The sequence below is a fragment of the Megalops cyprinoides genome, chromosome 25 (assembly GCF_013368585.1).
Source record: "Megalops cyprinoides isolate fMegCyp1 chromosome 25, fMegCyp1.pri, whole genome shotgun sequence".
Lineage (NCBI taxonomy): Eukaryota > Metazoa > Chordata > Actinopteri > Elopiformes > Megalopidae > Megalops > Megalops cyprinoides.
The window spans coordinates 20,333,811-20,352,440 of record NC_050607.1 but is presented as its reverse complement, the minus strand read 5'-3'; the positions used below and the strand labels follow the sequence as shown (position 1 = coordinate 20,352,440).

General features: G+C 46.3%; 1 protein-coding gene across 2 annotated transcripts in view; it reads left to right on the top strand.

Moving 5' to 3' along the window:
* Nucleotides 1-18,630, top strand: part of LOC118771923 (SLIT-ROBO Rho GTPase-activating protein 1-like) — a 100,353-nt gene that overhangs the window by 48,571 nt on the left and 33,152 nt on the right. For both annotated transcript variants that reach the window (XM_036520097.1, XM_036520098.1), the window contains exons 3-8: nucleotides 531-693; nucleotides 7,965-8,027; nucleotides 12,564-12,746; nucleotides 13,986-14,114; nucleotides 16,237-16,458; nucleotides 16,956-17,057. In XM_036520097.1, the coding sequence (XP_036375990.1) occupies nucleotides 531-693; nucleotides 7,965-8,027; nucleotides 12,564-12,746; nucleotides 13,986-14,114; nucleotides 16,237-16,458; nucleotides 16,956-17,057 (862 nt within the window). The remainder of the gene's footprint in view (nucleotides 1-530; nucleotides 694-7,964; nucleotides 8,028-12,563; nucleotides 12,747-13,985; nucleotides 14,115-16,236; nucleotides 16,459-16,955; nucleotides 17,058-18,630) is intronic.

The following is an 18,630-nucleotide window of genomic DNA, read 5'->3' as shown; positions in this document are numbered from 1 at the left end:
CACTGAACCAGCACACTTAGTTCAGCATGCAGAATGCAGAAGCTAGTTTTTCTTTAGGTTCATGGCTGCCTTCTGCATTACATTATTGTCATTTAGCAGATGCTTGTATCCAGAGCAACTTACATAAGTTCCAATTCCATTTATACAGCTGTATATATATACGGAGGCAATTGTGGGTTATGTACCTTATCCAAGGGTACAGCAGCAGTGCCCCAGCAGGCAATAAAAACAGCAACCTTTCAGTTACAAGCCCTGCTCCTTACCGCTACACTGCTACACTGCCACCTTGACTTTGGCTCCCCACAAACGACAAGTTTGGCTCAGAGTATGGGCTACAAACCCAGTACAAACTTTGAACGTCAGCTTAAACATCTCGTCACACACACTGCTACATGGACAGGCTGGAGGAGGGGGCTGAGGGCTTCTGAGGTCCCCGGGGCCACAGGGCCAAGGGGCCCCCGGGGCCTGGTCCACTTAGCTCATGCTGCTCTAGCGTGTCATTGATGGCGTGTCCCTTTCGCCCCTGCCAGGAAGGACCAGAACCTGCTGTCCCCGGTCAACTGCTGGTATCTGCTGCTCAACCAGGTGAGGAGGGAGAGCAAGGACCACGCCACCCTCAGCGACATCTACCTGAACAACGTCATCATGCGCTTTATGCAGATCAGTGAAGACTCTACGCGCCTTCTCAAGAAGGTGAGAGCACCCCTCCCTCACCCTTACACCCCCACTGTAACCCCAGTGTCTCAACCCTCTTTACCAGCTGTATGGCACAGAGATTACATTACTATCATATACATGTACATTTATATTACATTCATTTAGCAGATGCTCGTATCAAGAGAGACTTACACAGGTTTCAGTTTTCACATATCCATTTATACAGCTGGATATTTACTGAGGCAATTCTGGGTTAAGTACCTTGCCCAAGGGTACAGCGGGGAATCAAACCAGAAACCTTTGAGCCCTGCTCCTTACTGCTATGCCACACTGCCACCATGTTAACTTGTCTGTGGAGGAGAGGGGGTCTATCCGGATGGTAATACGCTCAGAGGAAAAACACGAGCTTGTTTGGCATTGAGACTTAACACACATTCAGCCGGCGTAGCCTTTTTAATGAAGTTAGCATCAGGGTTTATCAGCAGATCGTTGTACAGTATAAAAGGGGCTTCAGTGGTGGAACTGCCAGCTGTGCGGTATGATTCTCTGGAGCTGAATAGCCCCTTTGTTCTGGAATCTGAAAGAGAGTCCGCGCCCCGCGCCGGTTATCATGTGCTCTCCTCTTCGGTTACAGTCTGCGGCAGCATGATCAGCACTGGTCTGCCATCAATCAGGACGCAGCCGTACGGAGGGGAACACGCCCGAAAACTGATTATGGGTCCCGTGCGCTGGGCCCGCGCACGCCAACCACGGTGCAAAATTACAGGCCGTGGATGTTCTGGGGACTGGCTTGAGGTTTCTTTCAACTCCTCTGTGCTAAATGAGGAACTGTGAAGGGGGGCTGGGTGGGGGTGAGGTTGGGGGGGGGCACTCATGTTTGGCAGGGAAAATGAGTCCAGATCTCATTCATGTCAGAGGAAAAACAAGTCTTGTGATGTTGGTGGTTTCGTCTGATCGTAAAGAGGGACGGTCATGTCCCCCGGGGGGACGGGGGGAGCGGGAAGTAGAGTCAGCCCCCAGCCCCCCACCCCATGATGGGTGCTGTGTAGTCACATATGGGGCTTGAGTGGGTCTCACACACCCAACCCAAGCTGTTGTAGAATCACCCATTTAAAGCTGAGCATGTGAACACTCCTCCGTCATTTTGCTGGTCAGTAGTTTCATGCAAACAGCATTCGGCATGCCCTAAAGGACAGCAGACCACTGCTGGAATTATCTAACGAATCACAGGAAGTTGATGCCCAGCAGACACCCAATGCATGATGGGAGTGTAGTAACAATAAAGTTAACAATAAAGGTTGGTGTTACTATAGGAGCTTGAGTTTGAGAGGGTGTGGGGTTTGACTGAATACAAGGCCCCTGATGGTGTTTACCAATGTGGCACATGTAACAGTAAAGCACATATGTGAGCAGTAGGAGGAGGTAACAGTTTTTCTGTGACTGCAGCAGGGAGGGAGGCCAGGGGGGATCTGATGAGCACAGCTTTTCTGATAGATGTAAGTACAGCATACAGTACCAGTCAAAAGTTTGGACACAGCGTTCATTCTTTATTTTTACCTTTTTCTACGTTTTAGAATAATAGCGAGGACATGAAAACTATGAAATAACACAAATGGAATTATGCAGTGACCCAAAAAAATGTTGTTGAAAACAAATCACTCAATCAGCATCAACTTCAACATTTGTCTTCAAGCTTCTTCTCTAGTCTACCTTCCTCTCTATCCTACTTATCCCAGAGCAACTGCTAAATGAGGTAATGTAATAGAATGTAATGTAATTTCACTATATTTGTCTATGAAACAAATTTCAAGCATTTAAGCACAAGTCATTAGATCAATATGTCTTTGAATGCAAACTTCCAATTATCTTAATCAGGTGTGTCCAAACTTTTGACTGGTTCTGTAGCTCTGTACCATCAGAGAGGAACACTCCCTATGAAAGGCACAGCAGTTCAAATCAATGACGTTTACAGTGATCTCACGCACAAAATTCGCACCCGCCTCTGATGCTGAAACCTCATTCATTCACAAGTACAACCTCAGCTGTCATTTAGCTCACCGGGGGCTGGCGTGATGCCTGACTTCAGCTCACGTGTGACGTCGGAGCTGGTGTGTCCTCACTGCTGATCAGCGGAGAGGGGGGAGGTCTTGTAAACCCAGGATGTGGAGCCTTGCATTCGGAAGCAAAGCGTCTTCCTCCACATTCCTCTATCCCAAGCCACAGCTCTACGCACACCAGGAGAGCTCCCTATGAATCCCAGATGCACATGGGGGGGGGGTGTGGCATAGTGGTAAGGAGCAGGGCTTGTAACCAAAAGGTTGCAGGTTCAAGTCCCTGATGAAGCACTGCTGCTGTATCCTTGGGTAAGGTAGTTAACCCAGAATTGCCTTAGTAAATATCCAGCTGGGTAATGTACGCTTTATGCCCCCTCTGCCCCTCTGATCCTATCATTGTGCCACCCAGCAACAACCCACTTCCTTAAAGACAACAGAAACCCCACCATGTCAATAGAAATTATTCCAAACTTTTTGGAGGATTCAGCTCCCTAGAGTGCTGTCCCTAGTGTCTCTCCTGGTGCAGGCTGGGCTTGTGAGCAGGGAGCCCATAGAGTGGGAGGTAAATGCAGAAGGCCTCTGCATTCATAGCTTCCCCCCCTCATTACACGGGCAATTATACTGTGGTGCAGCTTGTTAGTGCCTTGTCTCCAGGTGTCAGCTTTAATTCAGAGAGGAGGTTTTTGCGCGGGGGGGTGGGGGGTTGGGGGCTGCGAAATAAGCGGACGGGCTTGAAAGCTTGGTACTAGAACATCTGTCATTATGGGCTTTCCCCACACAGGACATAAAAACGCTTTGTAACGGCAGGAACACGGACCGCAGCGAAGCTTTAAACCCAGCTGTCCTCTGAGCGCCGGAGCTCACGTGTTGGAGCGCAGCGCGTAGCACCGCTTCACGGTTGGGAAGATCTTATCACATGTATTTTCTGTTTATTATTCATACAGCCTGCTCTTTGTTTAACGCCGTTGTGTTTTATTTATGTAAGCTGAGTTTCTCTGGAATTGCGGGGCGAGTCTTTTGAGCGCGTAAAAGCTTTAACCGTATCAGAACCGCCAAAGGACCGATCTGCGTTTTTAAGACAGCCCCTGCTTCTGAGTATGGTTATCTGTATGCCAAATGGGGGGATTTGGGCTACACATGCTGTTTTCGTGTGTTGAATTGTAAATTGACTTGCTAGCAGTATTAGTATTGAAGCTTGTGGCTTTGTACCTTAATTATGGGGGATAATTTCCAAATTCAGTGATAATGCATTCCATAAGTACGCGGATTACTACAAATCGCATTAAATGTTTTATTTATGATGCGGCCACTTATAGTTCCTTTTTAGTGTATGCGTCATTCCCTCTGGACCACTCTTTCCGATGCAGTCAGTTTGAGGAACGGCACCAGAAGAACAGTTCTTGGCGTCTGATTAAATTAGCGCACATGTTTCAGCACCTAGTTCTGATTACAGCTCTGATATTTACTGCCTGGTTTTATGAAGCGCATTATTCAGGTCACATGGGTTAGCATGCATGGGTGTATATCACCAAAGATTTGTGTTCGGAGTCTCTCACTGGCCCCTGAGTGGCTATCTGGGAATGAGGCACATGGCCTCTCCTGGTGTGGGCCTGTAGTAGAGCCTGGGTTAAAAACAGGCCCTCCCGCCAAGCGCCGGGTGATGTAATCCCCCTATTAAAACCAGCGGCCCTCAAACATGTGCTTGACCCCTGTTTTATGATGCGGCCAGCAGGCAAGCAGTATATACCCGATTTGGGTGCAAAGATTAAACTAATCAATTATCATTACTCATAACCTCGCTCAACGTTTTACCAACTGAAAGGGCTCGTAAAATGAATTATAACACTGGGCAGCCCACCAATTACAAAGAGCACAGAGCCGTGAGTGCTGGCAGTAGCTGTGTCTGAGGCTTATGTCTGCTGGTAATAGATTCCCATTAAGTTCTGCGTGCAGCTCCCGGTGTTCAGCGTCTTGGTTTGAAATGTTCATCTCATGCGGCGAGCGGAGTGATGGAAGCTGTTGTCTTTGTTTGCCAACTCTGACCTGGTCGCTTGACCGCATCGCCAGTGAAGACCAACCGTGCGGTCAGGGCTTTCGAACGTGGTCTGGACCGTCATCCGCAGAAAGCTGCAGCAGCAGCTCCTTCTTCTGAAATGAGTAATATCACCAGTTACTCCCTGTAGAATGGCCTGTTTCAGCTTGATTTTCCACACTGCATTATGGGGAATGACTTATTCTCCCATACAGGGTTATGAATATACTTGATACACCGCATTAGTCCAAAAAGGGATGGATAAGTGTTTTTCAAGACCCAGAAACTGGCAGCTGTGGTCCTTGTTCAAATGAATGTAGCCATTGAGGGTGTTCTGGTACAACAGAGAAGATCATAAGCCACATTAAAGAGGAACAAATATTTCAGTACAAGTCAAATAGGACACAAAGGTCGTGTCAACCGGTGAGACAAGCTCAAAAGCTGGGTGTTACCAGCACAAAAGAGTACTCATGACGAGTGAAATGATGGAGGGTGTCTTTTGCTAGCTTTGCCTGGAGATGAACCAATGAGATGTGGTGCAGTTATGAAGTTGTGTGTTAAAGGGCCAATGGGAGTCTTGGGTAATTTTCGAGTGCCAGTGTGCGTATGATTTATCCCAGTTATTAACCTTTATTACCTATTCGCTGAGAGTTGCACTGTGTAGTTGTCCTAAGGGCTGCATGATAAGTAGGAGTTTGCACTGGCATTGGCGAAGTTTTTAATTTGGTGCATTTCCCATTAGTGCAGTCGATCCTGTTGGAAGCAAATTCACAACAAAAGCTGTTCTTTCCAGGGACGCAGGCTTACACCAGAGTGGAGCAGCACCAAGACCAACTCAGTTTTAATAACGAGGCTATGCCATTACTGAAAGCCATTTATAATCATTTATATGCGGTTGTTAATAAAGAGAGAACATGACGAGCTCTCATAGGATCTGTCTTTGTCAGATGAAGATCTCAAACTAAAGAGGGAGAGGAGGGTGGTCTTACAGGGACTCCACAGACATGAAGCTTAGAGTGAATCCTCAGTGCTCCACTGTAAATGATCCTGAAGTGGACAGACCTGTGGGGAACAGCAGGGTGCGTCATAAGCACCTGCTGTCATCAGTTGAATCATATGAAATTTGGGAATAAAATGGACTAGATTAGGGGAAGAAATGCCTCTATAAACAGGCTGGCAGGGCCAGGATCTCAGGCAGAACCTCTGCACACATGCCTCTTTCCTGCAGGCCCTGAGCCTCACCCTTCACTGCCCACAGTCCTGTTCCATGCTGTGTGCAAGCAAACCCTAAATTGGCTTATGTGACTTAGCTCTATTTATACAGAGTAATGCCATTTACTAGTTTGCTCTAAATAGGTAAGTAAAACAGAAGGGGCTCGGCAGGAGAGCTGGGGTTTGCCCTGAGGGGACACCCCAAAATACTCCTTCCAAACTGGGCTCCAGCAGAGACAGAATTAGCCATCTCTGATTTGGACCACCTACGTGACAGGACCCAGAGCATTAGGTTTACTGAGCAGGTACTGCTGTCAGTAATCAGTGCAGTCATTGCACTCAGGACAACCATGACCTTCCACTGCATCCCTACCCACCCAACTGAACCTTCCCCACACAGTAGAACCTTCCCCGTCCAACAGAAAGTTCTCCATCCAGTAGAACATCCCTCATCCCGAAGAACCTTCAGTGTCCTCTACAGTTTGACCAGCAACTAGTAACAAGTAGTATAGCAACAAGGTGTTGGTCATGATTTATAAGGAAAATACTGTCCCCAATATTCAACCACATGCTGCATCACCAGGACTCCCTAATTCCTCAAACAACCTCAAGTGTGACAGGAACTCCTTTAGCCAAAGCGGGGAAAGAACTGAGAGTGCAGAGTCTCTCTAACTTTTAACGACCCCTGGTTCACTCACCCCAACACAGGAAGCACATCACAGTCCCACAGAGACATGATAGTGTACTGCTCTGTGTCACTTCGCCACCACAGCGGCCTCAGGGGTAATCTTTGTGAATGAACCACACGGAGGGTCTGTTTCTGTTGCGTGATTAGCTTATATTATTTAGTCATTTACCTTGTTAAATAATCATAGGACATGCAGAGACATCCTGTGAAGGAAAATTCTACATTGTGACGGCCCATCAGAATGCACTTTAACTGCCTCATCTTTTAAGATCAGATGTGCTAGTGATGTGTTACCGGTCTGAAAGTGTTGATACTGTTGCTCATTTAACTGAATGGATGCACTTGTGTTCTATTGTGCTCAGAGTCACTCTGGATAAGAACATCTGCTAGAAGAATGTAATGAAACCGGCTTAATCCTGGTATTACAGCCTGTGGATGGTGTTGTCTGTCTTACCGTCCCCTGCTGTGGTTGAGTGCCTTTGTAATTGTCATGTAATGTAGTGTTAGTATGTTGATTCTTTTAGCTCCATGCACAGAAGGCAGGCATCTATGTTATGATTATCATTTGTGCTCGAATTAAAAGTGTCCCTGTTAAGGACCAATAAGGACCATCTCAGCAGGCCTGAAGCGCTCCCGGCCTCTGCTGTTATCGGAGCTCAGGGTTCAGTCTCAGGGTCCTCCGACGCTGCTGGGAAGTGGCTGCACAATGAGATTAGTGCTCGAGTAATTGGGTTAGAGCAAGAGTGTTGATTAAGGCTGACCCCCGCGCTCGGCCGGTCCAAGCGAACAGCTGTTGGCTGGAACAGACTGCTGGACACGAGTCCCCCGCTGGCAGCAAACGGGAGGTGCTCCTGGGTCACTGCCGCGAAACTGTAACCTCTCTCTACTGAAGATGTGTGACCGTCTGCAGAAATTATAATCACGTACTGGTTTGAGCTACAAATTATAATTTATTGCTCAAACCGGTACCTGATTATAATTTCTGCATCACATACTGGCTTGAGTTATCTCATTCACGAAACTGCATCCTGCAGACCTCGTCTCTGATTTCGTCAAGTGAGTAGTGTGGGTCAGATGATACCCTGCACCAGAGATCTCTAGTTTGAGCTGCATGCCTACGGTTGCATTAAAAACATCCAATTTTCAAGCCAAGCAGATAGCATTGGTGTGGCCGCGTGTCACATACAGTTATAATTGACTGTCAAAGGGAATCCTCTTGGGACTTAAGCTGCCTTTTTTCGTTTCCATTTGCACTGAGTGTAAAGAGGGCTGTGTTTGAGTGTTGTGCATGATGTCATCTCTCTTTTCTCTTCATTTTCAGAGCAAAGAGATAACCTTTCAGCTCCAGGAAGACTTGATGAAGGTCCTAAATGAGCTGTACACGGTAAGTGTCACTGTTTTACCACTCACTGTGCCAGAGTGAATGATTTTCCTCACACACCACAGGGAACATTTTGTGAACATTCAAATTGGTTGTCCTTTTCTCCCTGTTGCTGACACAGTTAGCAAAGTCACAATGCAATGCCACAGTCAGACTTTCATAGTGCAAACACAGGAAGAACAGCTACCAAACACAGTTTTTAACCTCCACTCGGCCTGCAGCGAGAACCGCTGACTGTAAAGCCTCCAGCATGTACCATAAATAAACCCACGCCATCTCAGGAAGACATGACCATATAACTGTAGGGGCTGCCAACCATCCCGTAAAATATGGAATCATCCCGTAATTGGAAACTAAAAGATGTGTCCTGTATTGAACTGATACGGGACGTGCTTTGTTCCGTATTTTTGAGAATCAATTTAGTGCAAATCTATGGGAGAGAAATATTACAGGTTAGACTATTAAGACAGGGTGATTTGTATGAGATAGAAGGAAACCCTGCTGCTCTTCCTCAGCCGGTCTGTCATGTTATGTTTCACTACCCAAACAGAGAATGCGCTTCTCATTGGTCGTGAGTCACGACCAATAAGAAGCACTGTCAGCATTGCTACGATATGCCTGACAGCTATAATGATTGAAATTCTTTCATAATACCAGGTCTGTTTTATTTAAAAAGGGCTGGGCGATAAAACGATAACAATAATTATCACAATATAATTTTCCACAATAGAAATATAACAAATGTTCGATATAATTACTTTCCATGCTTAGATAGTATGCACAGAAATGAATCCCGAAATGCCAATCATGTCGCAGGAATAGAGGTATGCATTGTGCACGTTAGGTTGCACGGTGAGAGGTATAAATCTAGGCCAGCACGTGGTATTGTTTACAGGCACAGTGGCTGACAGGCTTGTAGTTGGAGCAGAATAAGAAAAATAAGCGACATGAGCGACACTGAGGTAAAAGCAGTACCCATGTCCAGCTCGAAGGACAAAGACATCGTCGACAAGAAAGGTCACTCAACTTCAGTAGTTTGGAGCTATTTTGGCTATTTACAATCTGACCAATCTGAGCAGCTTGCACTGCAAACTGTGCGGAAGACACGTGCCATCAAAGTCAATACCACAAACCTGTTTCATCATTTGAAACAATATCACCCGTTAGAACACGCAGAAAGTAAGAATTTACAGTCCCAAACGAGTGTTGTTAGTGGACCTTCAACAAGCACCAGGCCAGTACCCAGTGCGACTACCCGGCAGCAAACGATCGTATCAGCATTTTCCAGCACCGTGCCTTACAACAAAGACATCACAAATGCAATTGCATATTGCATTGCAAAAGACCTGCTTCCTATTAGCACTGTCAAAAATAATATATTGTAAAAATATATATACGTTAAACTGTTGTTTTGCATAGCCCAAATAAAATTCATGAATGATAATCTTACACATGTATTCCTATCGCTCAAACATACAAAACTGATCAAATTCATGTTTGTGTGTTTGCTTGTCTTAATACATGGGCCTATAGATGTCTGATAAATGGTTGAAGCCATTGCAGTGTCCTTGATGTGATTATGTATGGTATGGTTAGGACTTCTCACAACCCAGTGTGTGGGCATTTTTATGTTATCTTTAGATACAGTAAGTCTACTACTGAAGGGTAATGCAGGTGTAAGACCCGTTATATTTGTTATAGGTCCACAGAAGTCGGAGCTCCTCAGTCCAACACCAACCCCCCCCTCATTTCCATTTCAGGAAGTTGGCAACCCTACATATAAGGCAGTGAGGCTGTCACATGACTGGAGGCAGGGTTGCCATGTTTGTTAATGACTGAGTCCTGGAATGTGCCTGAAATGGACTGAATAATTGTAATTCCGTAAGTCGTACCTCATACCGTGGATACAGATCTATGACCTTGGCAGAGTCGGGCACCCAAACGACCAATCGTTAATTAATTCTGTGGCTTTAATTACTGTCAGGTTTTCCTCAAGGCTGGGTGAGATTCATGTTTCTCGCGTGTCACGGATGGCCCTATTCGCATGCAAATCTACGCCGAGATGAGAGATTTCATGCCTGGCGCGTCTTAAGAGCCAAGTCCTCCTGTCGTGTAAATCTCTGATTTATACTACATAATTTATGCAACAATTCCATTAATCTTTTGGCCACTGGCTGAGTGTGGAGACCCAGACTGCCACCTTTCGGAACACATTTTTTACCTTAAGTACTGCATTCCACCCCTCTCTCATTGGCTCGACTGCCAAAGGAGCTCCATTAAAACTTTCAACCTAGAGGACTGTTTATGAGTTTGCAAAATAAAGCAGTGAGTCAAAGCGTTCCGTGCAGTTTTCACCCAAGACGTAACACTCTGGGGACAATCTGTTTGGGGAGACAAGGAGACTGCAGTGAATTTGTAATACTCTTTGAATTCCAGCTCAAAGCAGAAGTTGAGCAGCTTTGCCCTCATGATATGTAAATGACACAGAGGTCATAGTTCAGGAGGGCGAGGTGAGTGTCTCATTTGTCCTCAGATATCTTGTCTTTTAATGGGAGGTGCATGTCAGGGTTCACACCATTATGAGGTCATCACATCACTGTTGCTGTCAGCAGCACTGCACAATTTTTAAATATGGACACACAACCCAATCCTCTCAGAACTCAACACAGTCTCTGCCACAGCGCTCAAGAGCTAGCAGATGAAGTTACAGAAACCCACCGCATCTGAACCGTTTGTTAGCTCAGATGCAGAAACAACATTACAGGTCATTACAGTTTTTAAGTCAGATATGGCTCACAACATTAACATCAATGCTAACAAGTACTAGTAAATTACTGCAATAGTAAAGTGATTCATTGATTCATTGATTGATTCATTGATTCATTCATTTGATTCATTTGATTCGCTCAGCAGCTCCTGTTCGCTTAATTCGTCCTGCAGATAGCAGCGGGAGTCAGTGATGGTGTTGCTCATTAGCTTGCATGCAAATGCTCCACTGGAGAAAGGTTAAATCAGACCATTTGAAATGCGCATATTGACTTGATTTACCCTTGCAAGTGGCTGTTGCATCAGCGAGCCGCTGCTTTTTCCATGGTCTCTTTCAGCAGACAAAATAACAGGTCTGGTCCTGTGCTAATTCTGTCCCTCTAAAAAGGGCAGTAAACAGGGCTCTGCAGGTCCAGACCAGTAAGTGCAGTGCGTGGCCAAAGTTCGGTCGGCCGTCCGAGCCGCGCTTCCAATTATGTGGTTCCAGTCAACATTATAAAATAAACAGACGCAGCGAGGCACAGTCGTCCGCTACACTCACGCGGGCCTGGTTTATTTTGGGAAGACCTATGGTTTGAGAGGCAAGATGCGTTTGACTCGAATAGGGGAAATTTTGTGACTCCTTTTATGGCGCAGAGCATACCGATCCAAAGCGCCGTCCGCGCTGCCTGGGTGCAGCCCCAGTATTTTTTCCGCTGTACCAGGGTCATCTGGAACGGCCCCGGCTGCACCCGGACCGAGCAGGTCGCTGATTGCAGGAGCAGAAGGGCCCATAATGAAGAGGTTCCCCCGCAGGCCTCTGGATGGCTCCCCCTCTCTCTCTGGAACAGGGAACGATGAGCTGGCAGGTCAGAGGCTTGATCAGAGGGAACGCTAAAAAGTCCTCTGTGAAAGGCGCATCACTTAGACTTTTGGAATACGTCCTGAAACAATTGAACAGAAAGGGGAATTACAGTATGACAGTGTCCATTTCCTTCAGTTAGCTCTTCCACAAAGACCTTTACTTTTGTTACCTGCTACAGACCTGGTTATTAAGTGTTAATGTAGAAGCTAATGCATATGGATGCAATTAACAGCACATTCTGATGGCACTGAGGCTTTTATCAGCATGTCATCCAGGAATTAGTATGTTTGTGGCACCATCGGACATAGCTGGATAAAAGAGACCTGCCCACACTTGAACATCACACATCATATTGAGCTCTTTCATATGGATTTGCATTAAGGGTCTGGCTGTTTGTGGGTCGGACCTCAGAACCCGTGAGCCGTGGGCTCTCTGCTCATTCCGCCTGACTTCAAACGCAAGGATCGGGGCGCGTAAGTGGTTTAGTCTGTCCGTCTGTCAACACCTGTCACTCAGTCTGGGGAGAGTCTTCATCTGCGGTCTCTGCAAGATGGTCGGGGGGGGTTTGTGCCTCTTCTGAAGTCCCTCTGCGTCCCATTAAAGACTTTGTGTTTCCTGCATGAATGGTATGGTATTGTCATCCTCTTTATGGTGGTAATTCCAGCAGACGACCATGACTGCTTTTAAGATGGCATTTCAGGCTCAGCGCAGTATGCTGAATTACACTGATGAGCATTGCGGTTTCAAAGCTTGTATAAGACCCTCATGTTAGAAAGTTCATTTTATGTGGCACGCAGTGCGTTCCTCTTGTGGCAGAGTCAGTAATTAGTTTCAAAGGGGGGGGGGGGGGGGGGTTGTAGGTGAAAGCTTTGTTGGTTGAAAGCCTGAGGATCTGCGGTCGCCCTCTGACCTCTGACCTTTGCACACAGGTGATGAAGACGTACCACATGTACCACACGGAGAGCCTGAGCGCGGAGTACAAGCTGAAGGAGGCGGAGAGGCAGGAGGAGAAGCAGATGGGGCGTGTGGGAGACCCCGTCTTCCAACTCCGCATGGAGGACAAGCACCAGCGGCGCAGCTCCGTCAAGAAGATCGAGAAGATGAAGGAGAAGGTACGGCCGGGGGAATCACATGTCAAGGGTCCACGTAGCCTCACCCACACACGAACAGAACAGCTTTGCCATGTTGCTGTCAGTGTCCATGTTCCTGGTTATACAGTACCAGTCAAAGGGTTTGACAGAACTTTTATTCTTTATTTCTACTGTTTTCCACATTTTTAGAATAGTCTGTCTGACAAAACTATGAAATAACATAAATGAAATTATGCAGTGACTAAAAAGGGGTTAAACAAATCAGAACTATCTTATATTTTACATTCTTAAAAGTAGCCAAAAGAATTGTTTAAAAAGAAATTGTTTAAGAAAGAAATTCATACTTGGTTATCAACTTCACTATTTATATTTGTCTAAGGCACAAAATTTCAAGCATTTAAGCGTAAGTCTTTATATCAAAATGTCTCTGAATGCATGTTTCCCATTACCTTAATCAGGTGTGTCTGAACATTGACTGGTACTGTATGCATCAGACCTCTATAGCTACCATTCATCTCAAACTTGAGGACATGAGTGGCAGTATGGTATAGTGGTAAAGAGTGGGGTTTGATTCACTTCTGGGGCACTGATGTTGTACCCTTGGGTAAGGTACTTAATCCACAATTGACTCAGTAAATATCCAGCTGTATAAATGGATAAAATTGTAACCTCTGGGCCTCATATATAATATGTCAATAATGTAATGACATGCATGCTGGACAGCATACCGTAGATATTATTAGCAGTCTGTTGAACACACTTAAAAGTAACCAGACTTTTTTGCATTTTGGGTCTTTTTTCTGTTAAACTCTATGGTTGGTGGTTTAATGGGCATAGCATCAGCTTCACAAACACATCCTGAAACGAAGTTGAGGGGACTGCTGAATTATAGGATTTGGGAGTACGAGCCTCTGTCCGTGAGGGTGCACCGGGGGCACCCAATACAGGGAAAAGGAGGCCAGCTAATGTGTGTTATCAGTGAGGGGAGTGTGACTATTGAGGAGTCTGAAACACATCTGGGGGGGTTTGACAATTTTTCAGACAAGCTCAGTGTAGCGGGAGGTTTTTTTTTCCTTTGTCTCCCTTCAACATATTGACCGATTTGCACTCTGCTGGGTTTTTTGTGTAAGCTTGCATCTGCCAATCACTCGGCCCCAGCAGCCGCTGTTTTCTCCCAGACGTGGAAATGCACTCGGTTGTCAAACAGTGGAACCGTCGCTGGCTTAACATTCTCGCTCTCTCCCTCTCTATCCCCATCAGCGGCAGGCCAAGTACTCAGAGAACAAGCTGAAGTCAATCAAAGCCCGCAACGAGTACCTCCTCACACTGGAAGCCACAAACTCCTCCGTTTTCAAGTATTACATCCATGACCTGTCTGACTTAATCGATGTAAGTACCAGGAAAGTGTCACATCCGACTAATTTATGGTAAGAGTTACCTTAAGTTAGGAGGTGGAACATTCATTTATTTACCATAAATGAATTTCCGAGTTGAGCTGAGAGGTAAAAACTGACAGCCCTGTCCAAGAATCCTCCCTCACGGCTTCCCTCATAAATGATGTCTCATTAAATGGTCTTAGTCACTGATTACAGGAAATTCACTGCATTTTACAAGCCGGCTGGGACAGTCCCATTAGAACAAGCAATCTGTCTGATATTGTTTAGTGAAGGCGATAGTCAAGATTGACGTGTTTGTACACGTATTTTTGTAGACTTTATTTCAGCATGAAAGTCAGTTTTGTAAGGTAAGGATATCCACTCCCTCAGCTGTGTTTTCAGTGGGTATATGGATCCTCATTTGACCTCAGGTGAGGTTATCAGAGGCTGTGGGAATAATGAGTTTAAGATGAGTGCTTAAAAGGTCAGGTAGGGACAGCTAAGTCCTCACGCAGAAGACCCCCTGCCCCACAGTGCCTCTCTGCCGTTTTATTAAGGAAGCTATTTTGCTGTTGGAGGACCGCTGGTCCTGTTGCTGAGTGGAATCACAATCCGAGCTTTTAAAAATGCTGAAGTTGGGCTGAATACCCAGCCTGTCAGCTAATCGTGCGGGGGTGCTGCGGCAGGCCTTTGCCGGAGGTGTGCTGGGCAGTGCGGGTGTCCTGTTCCCTTGAGTCTGCAGGGACTGCTATCTGTTACCCGCCCCGCTGGCATGTCTCTGCCCTGCTGTCACTCTCCTGCCAACCCCCAGGGACCGCGCCCTGATGGCAGCTCCTGGGTACAGATGGGGCGTATGGCTCCGTGCCCTCCTGCAGTATATCTGACAGAGAAATGCCAATGGCACCTGCCAGACTCAGAGCTGTATATATCCCACAGGGCCTCTAGTGAAGGCTTTAGCTGTATATATCCCACAGGGCCTCTGGTAAAGGCTTTGGCTGTATATATCCCACAGGGCCTCTGGTAAAGGCTTTGGCTGTATATATCCCAAAGGGCCTCTGGTAAAGGCTTTAGCTGTACATATCATACAGGGCCTCTGGTAATGGCTATGGTTGTATATATCGCCCAGGGCCTCTGGTAAAGGTTTTTTCTACAGAATATTTACACGTCTGTGATTCTGATTCTGATTGAGAGCCTTGGTAATGGCTAATTTGAGAGTATATAAAAGAAGTTGAGTGCAGTGCTCCTGAATTACATACAATTAAATATACAGTTATTTTGTTTTTGTGTTTGTGTCTTGAACATAAAAATGAGGACCTGCATGGAAACCCATTTTATGAAGTACTTTTATGTATACTTTTATGAAGTACTTCTGATGATCATTTACTCATGAGCCCTGTGTGCATTCAGCACTCAGCAAAGTGCTTGGTTATCTTATCTAGAACCTGACCTTAAAATCATTCATTTATAACAGGGGCCCAACCTGGAATACTATTTCTTACCTCAAAAATAAATTTACTATTTCCCGATGTTACCAGAGTAACCTGAGAAAAGCAAAGCACCCTTGTCTTTTGTAACCTTTTGTAACTGCACAGCACTGAACAAGAGAAGAAATGTGACTTAGCTTCAGTGACATAGTGTCTGAAATCAAGCCTCTCCCTTCCCAAAGCCACCATGAGGCAGCATTTGTGGCATTCAGAGCGGTTTTCACCATTATTTTGTCCGTCCTTTTTCCTTCCTGAGTGTGACTGGAGCTTGTAACAGAGCTGGTAGATTTGTTCATCCTTTGGCCATCTGATGGAGTGACAGCTAGCTGGCAGAGTCTTTTGCGCTGTGTGTTCATCATTGTCCAGTTCATCGTTCTTTAGCAAGAGGCTGAAAGCATGCCAGCACCAGAAGCCAAAGATGTCCAGGTCAAAGATGTTCTGCTCTCCTGCCTATGGAGCTAAAGTGGCAGTGAGCGCCTGCTGCCTAGATCACATCTCTCCTTTTGTACACATGCTTTTGGCAGCAGTGTATCAGGTTTTAGCTCAGATTCTGCATAGCACGTGGGACGTACAACGAGACCTAGAATTATGTGACAAGTTTCTCTGAGTGTGCACAGCTTGTGATGTGTTTGTTGGTCATGTGTCGGGCAGTGCTGCGACCTGGGGTACCATGCCAGCCTGAACCGGGCGCTGCGCACCTACCTCTCGGCCGAGTACAACCTGGAGACGTCGCGGCACGAGGGGCTGGACATCCTGGAGAACGCCGTGGACGGCCTGGACCCCCGCAGCGACCGGCAGCGCTTCATGGAGATGTACCCCACTGCCTTCTGCCCGCCCGTCAAGTTCGAGTTCCAGCCCCACATGGGCGACGAGGCGAGTCACGCACACAGACGCGGCACCCACACGTCTCCGCAGTGCCTCCTAAATGCTCATTTCGTGTGTCCAGAGCAGGAGACAGAACAGCATGAAATGTTAATAAGAATGTCATGTGTTAAATGAGTTAAACAAGATGCGGTTTGGCTGACTGTTTTTCCATGTTTTTATGAGTCTGAGTAGCCAAATATGCATTTATGAGGGAAAGATGAGGGAAAACTACCAAGCCAAATCGGTCTCATTTACCTTCAAGCTGTGTTTTGTCATGAGTCTATTAAGGTTCGTTCGAAACTTGGCTCTCTTGTCACTGAAATCATGTCTGCGTTTGCTGTCGGCCTTTGCTGAGATGTCTGGACTCAGACCTGGAACAGTTGAAATGCTATGGTTTTGCCACCTAAGCCAGCGTTGTGGTGACTGTTCTGCACAGCAGCTTTGACATCCTGTCAGCAGGCTGTGGTTTCCTGTCACTTGACGAGCTCTCCCTCCTCCTTTGACAGGTGTGTCAGATCACGGCACAGCCCCCGGTCCAGGCAGAGCTCATACTGAGGTTCCAGCAGCTGCAGTCCCGCCTCGCTACCCTCAAGATTGAAAACGAGGAGGTGAGCGCCACCTCTGGATGTCGCCTGTACTGTGTTCACTCAGGTCTCACCTCCCAGCTTTGATGGGACCTTTCTCTCACTCTGCTGTTCCAGCAACCTGAAAAAAACTGGTGCATAATTTCAAAGGGAGTTTTTAATTACACCAACCTAAGAGTGGTTTTGGTCAGTACTTTTTTACACAGCATATCTGTTTGGACGGTGTGCTCCTTTAGGTCATTCACATTGTTTGCTTTTAATGAGCTGGAATGCATGCAGTTTGTGGGTCCCTTAGCTCCATGGAACAGTATGAATATGTGGTCATCTGGGTAAAGAATGCCAGAATGCCTTGGTTCCATGGCATTACCAGGCATGCAGGCATTAATTGCACCACTGCATCATTGCAACCATCTGAAGTACAGTGTTTTCAGCATAGATTGCCCACACATTCACAAGCCCTCTGCATCTGTCGTTTGTTTCCTTGTAATATCTTTCACATCAGTAAATAAATTTGCTGTCAGCATTTGTCCAGAGTCAGCCAGGTAGATAATCTTCAAGGTAATCGATCTCTCAGTGTCTAATACCTCCCATACTCTACACAGAAAACCAAGTACGATAACTTTTCCTTCTCTCCTTTTAACAAGAAAATCGTTCCACACAGAGCTCCTGTAACCCTTGTAATGTCCTTACTTGTGTCCTCTTTGAGTCTCACAGCAACCGGTGACTTTTAAGTGGGCTTCAGTGGGTTGAGGCTCATCCGGACTGATACATTTTAATCTGGCTGTTGGCACACCCGAGCGCTTGCTAAATAAAAGACGCTGATAGAGAGAGAGATGGAAGGGAAGTGAGTCAGCCGGCTGAGACTTTGGGGAGTGAAATCACGTCCGTGGGTCTGGCTCGGCTCGGGGAGACTCGCGACTCGCGTCTGACCTTTCTTCTCCTCCCTGCTCGCTCACCTCCACAGCTCACAGGACGGCGTCTGAGATGTCTTACTGAAGGGAAAAAAGTCGGTCCGCTTGCCAGCCAGCTGTTACTTTAACAGGACGGGCAGTTTGCCCTGATTATAGCACGAGTTAGTCACATACAAAAACACTGTAGTTCAGAGACAGAGCTGAGGCCAACCTTTAAAAGCCTAACATCTTATCCATTCATCTATTTCTGTTTGCTTATCCCTGAAAAACACATTATAGTAATCTTTCACAGCTTGCATTGTCATAGATTAGTCATTGAAACAGTAGTTCAGAAGTCATTAATGCAGTAAAGGGCTGGCATTCCCTTCTGTTGCCTCCGCAGTTTATGAGTGCCTATAAAAATATGCAATGGTGAGAGCATGACCAGATTTCCTGTTTGATTAGAAAGCGTGGCAGCTACCTTTCATTGGATTCAGGATCTTTCCCCTTTTCACGAACATGTCGGGTTTTTGAAAAGGGCATTTGAAGGTCCGAACCCCTCACAAGGCAAGCCCTCCCCCTTTTAGACGTGACATTCAGCAGCCAGGTTGATAGCTGCGTGGGAGGCCAAGGTCTCCCGCGGCCATGTTTTTCATGTGAATCAAAGTGCAGCTGTTTCCTGAATCCCTCAGAAATGAAGGGCAGAG